At 37.5% G+C, this 3,988-nt stretch overlaps 1 protein-coding gene across 1 annotated transcript; it reads right to left on the bottom strand.

The window, feature by feature from the left end:
* Positions 1–2,807: 2,807 nt before the first annotated feature.
* On the bottom strand, positions 2,808–3,401 carry LOC148689497 (uncharacterized). The gene has a single exon (XM_088689888.1). It carries the CDS (start codon positions 3,302–3,304, stop codon positions 2,933–2,935), a length of 372 nt encoding a protein of 123 aa, XP_088546014.1. The 5' UTR covers positions 3,305–3,401; the 3' UTR covers positions 2,808–2,932.
* Positions 3,402–3,988: the final 587 nt, after the last annotated feature.

Raw genomic sequence — 3,988 nt, 5'->3', positions numbered from 1 at the left:
TTCTGGCGAAGTTCCCTATTTTCCCACGGACAGCCGTCTTTCAGGCCATTTTCTAGCCATCTCCGGCAACAATTTGGATCTTAGCAAGTTTAATCTTGTTCTAAACTTCTCTAGCTTCGTTTTGGTATATTATGGGTCGATTTTGGTTGACAAACAAGTGAGATATGGAGTTCCAAAGATTGCCCAGAAAATCTACAAAATTTGCAGAATCCGGCGAAATTTCGTTAAGGTCCGCCACTTGAACATTATAGCAATCGATGATCCGACCGTTGGATCGTTACAAAACTTTAATAATTACAGTATGTAATATTTGAGGACCATAAAAACTTACGGATCAGGAATCCGAGGTACAGATCTTCCTGAATTGGACTTGTAAGTTTATAAAATAAAATGTTAACCGCCACTTAAATTTGCAATTGGTGGAGATCCAGCTGTTGGATCGTAATGAAACTTTAGTATGTTATTCTAGAAGCATAATATGGATCTTTGGAAGTTACAGATAGGAAATCTAAGAAACAGATCTTCCGGATCGAGTTACGTAGGGTTGTGGACCCTACGATCGATCTTTAACTGACGGTTGACTTTTGGTCAATGGGTCTCAAATCATTCTAGAACGTCCTTGGGGATGTGTTTTATGTAAATTACATGTTCTATCAGTAAGGATTCTGAGACGTGGTTTGATATTTGTTCTAGGCAACGATTGTTCGAGACATTTCGATATTCGTGCTAGGGAGTGTAACGCAGATCTCAGGTTAGTGGGCTTTTGGTTTTCTATATATATATATATACACACACACACACACATATGCTTTACATTTTCCCAGAACTGTGTTAAATGGATTTACATTTTTAAATGCCATGTCAATTACATTACATGTTAGTATATGCATTACTATACATATGCATAATATTTGTTGATACTGTAGAGGCCCAGATAAGTTTCAAGTGAGTATATCATGATGATGGTGATTACGGTGAGTATGGTTATGTTTAGATGCATTTAGTGCTCATTATCCTGCACCCCGGTGTTAGTGCTCCACCCATGGCCAGAGCCTAGCCTTCACGTGATCGTTCACCTCCCGCACCACATGCTCAACTTGAATCCAAGTCAAGTGTCAGCCTATCGTATAGACCACATTAGGTGTTTAAGACTCGTAGGTGACCTGCGATTCGTCGCACAGCCTTCACGTAATCGTAGCACTTGAGCATACTTATTTACACCCAGCCTGTCATACAGACCACATTAGGTGGTTTCGACTCATGTGCAGGAATTAGTAGATGAGCTATAGGCTCAGCTGTACAGGTCTGTTAGGTGACTCCAGCTAACATATTAGTTACATTGATTTATTTCACCTAGCTTACCTATTTTATTGCTGAGATACTTGACATGGCATATACTTGGTTTTCACTACTCTCGAGCATGATTTCTACATAGGTATGTATTACTATTTTTTGGGAAATTATACGGGTTTACAGTGAGGGGTTATTATTATTTTTAAAAAGATAAATGTGTTTTCAAAAACTTTGTTTCTGCCCACTCACATTTTCTGTTTTTCGCCCCTCCAGGTTTCAGCTACTGAAAGTTCGTATCAACGAGGATTCTTGGTGAGTCTTAGTATAAATGGCTACGTCTGAGGGTATAATCCTTGCCTACTTTACTATATTTTACTTATGCTCTGACGTCACATGTGAATGGGTTCATTCCCGCTCACCAGTGCACTTTGGTATTTAGGCACTCTTAGGTTTAAATTTATTCACACTTTCCACATCACTACACTTTATGGCTTCGTCACCTTCCAGGTGTTGGTCAGCATAGCTCGATTCGGAGCCCTAGTGGACATTCTGGGTTAGGGTGTGTCAATAGGTGACATTGTGTCACATCCCGGCCCGGGCCCCCACCACATCCCGGGCTCGACTCCACCGTAGCACGATATTGTCCGCTTTGGCCCCCGACCACGCCCTCACGGCTTTGTTTTTGGGAACTCACACGAGAACTTCCTAGTGGGTCACTCATAATGGGATTGCTCTCGCACGCTACTCGCTTAACTTCGGAGTTCCGATGAACTTCGAAGCCAGTGAGCTCCCAAAAGGCCTTGTGCTAGGTAGAGATGGGAATATACATATAAGGTTTACAGGATCCACTTCCCTGGGCGATGTGGGATGTTACACATTGTTTCTCTATAAAATTATATGAATAATGTTAGGTAAATTAAAATTTTAAATTAAGTTTGTAAATCATTTGATGTGTCACCAATAGGAAATAAAAAAGTTAATCAATACTTAAGTAATAATTGAATCATCAACAACACGTCGTATGACTTACAAATTTTGATTTAACTCTCTAAAATATTACTTGATAAAAAAGATATATACATAATTGTATACTGATCACGAAAAAAAAGATGCATATGTTTTTCTTAGGGAAATAAAAATTGGTTTGTTTATGATTGTATTGACCAGGATTTTATCTCAGGTCCAAAATAGTTCTGCAGAACGAGTATGCATTCTTTAATATATGGTCTTTCTATAACATTGATCTACTATCGAGACTCGAGACTAATATATTGGTATATAGGTTACCAAAAAGAAGAAAACAATATTGTGTTAAATTTGGAGAGAAATGAGATGCATAAATCTTTTGTTCTATTCCATTGCAAACGATGATATCTGTATGATTGCATGTTAAAAAATCGCATGCAAGACAAAAAGAAAATTAAGATCCATTGCACACAAAAAACGACATGCTAGGATATGTGTGTGTGTGTGTAATTTTCATCAATATGTTACTCTTAATACATAGGTAGAGATTCGACAAAATAAAATAAAATATATATTTAATAACGTACAAACAAAAACAGCAAAAGGGTAACATCTTTCTTCCTCTTTAATTCCAAAAGATGAAAACTTGATGAGATTTCATAAGATTAAAGAGTTACATCAACATGAAAAGAGTTCGAGGCCGATCTGATCCAGCAACATAAGGGTAGCTAGAGAGAGAAACTCCCATTGGAATAGAAAATGTACTCTCCATGAAAACTCTCTGGTGGAAGGTCTCCAAACTCGCCCCAGCTTCCATGAGATCCTTGACCATGTTTCTGTAAGACTCCTTGAGCTTCTTCAATATGCACAAGTACTGAAGTTTCAGCCACCTTAGCCTGATCTTCTTAAGCATTCTAGTAAACAGAACCACTCGCCTCGGGTTTGGCCCGCCGAGACGGATCATAGGGAGTTTCCGACGCCGGATGGGGAACCCGTGTCGTATAAGCGGCTGGCTTTGGCGTTGTAGATCATGATCTCGAGCCATGTGGTTGAGTTGGGGTGAGGGTGTGGAAGGTGTGAGGAGCAGCGAGAAGGGAGAGGTTTCGATGAACTTATATATATATAAGAGAGGAAAGTGGACTCAATGAGAACAAAAGCATCATCTCTTGTGTGGGGTATGTGGGGGTTCTAAATAAAGTAAATAAGGTTTGAGATTTGGAATAGATATATGTTAGTATTCTTTATCAGATTTATTAACAGAAGAACGATCAAATTGATACACTAATCTAAAATTTTTTGTGCATACTTATTTTCACTTGTTACACACTCATTTTGAATTGTCGATCTTGATTCTCTTTTGAATTTTTTTTTTTCCGTTTTTCTTAAATTCTCTATTTGTATCCCTTTTATTTTTTTTCAAAGAAAGTATTGAAATTCTACGTGCAGATTGAAAATGTCTGATACAGAAGAGAGAAAATGAGTTGTGAAAAGTGAAACTGAATGGCTTAAAATATCGAAAGGCGAATAATTGACATTTTATGATTTGACAAATTCTTTTTTTTTTTTTTCAAAGAATAGTATAGAGATAAGAATGAGCACTAATTCGAACAAGGTTAATTAATTATTGTGTCATAAGTGTACATACGTATTTCTCAAAAAACTGAAATAAAAGTGCACGCAAATTGAAATTTTATATCATACATGATTGGAAAATTCCAATTCGAATAAC

This window comes from Pyrus communis, chromosome 17, assembly GCF_041283825.1.
Source record: "Pyrus communis isolate YQ-2024b chromosome 17, ASM4128382v1, whole genome shotgun sequence".
In the NCBI taxonomy this organism is placed as follows: Eukaryota; Viridiplantae; Streptophyta; class Magnoliopsida; order Rosales; family Rosaceae; genus Pyrus; species Pyrus communis.
The sequence above is the reverse complement of the archived record's forward strand: the minus strand, read 5'-3'. Positions and strand labels throughout refer to the sequence as shown.

Excerpts from the sequence above, each read along its gene's own strand:
- LOC148689497 (XM_088689888.1), bottom strand. The coding sequence starts at position 3,304 with ATGGCTCGAGATCATGATCTACAACGCCAAAGCCAGCCGCTTATACGA.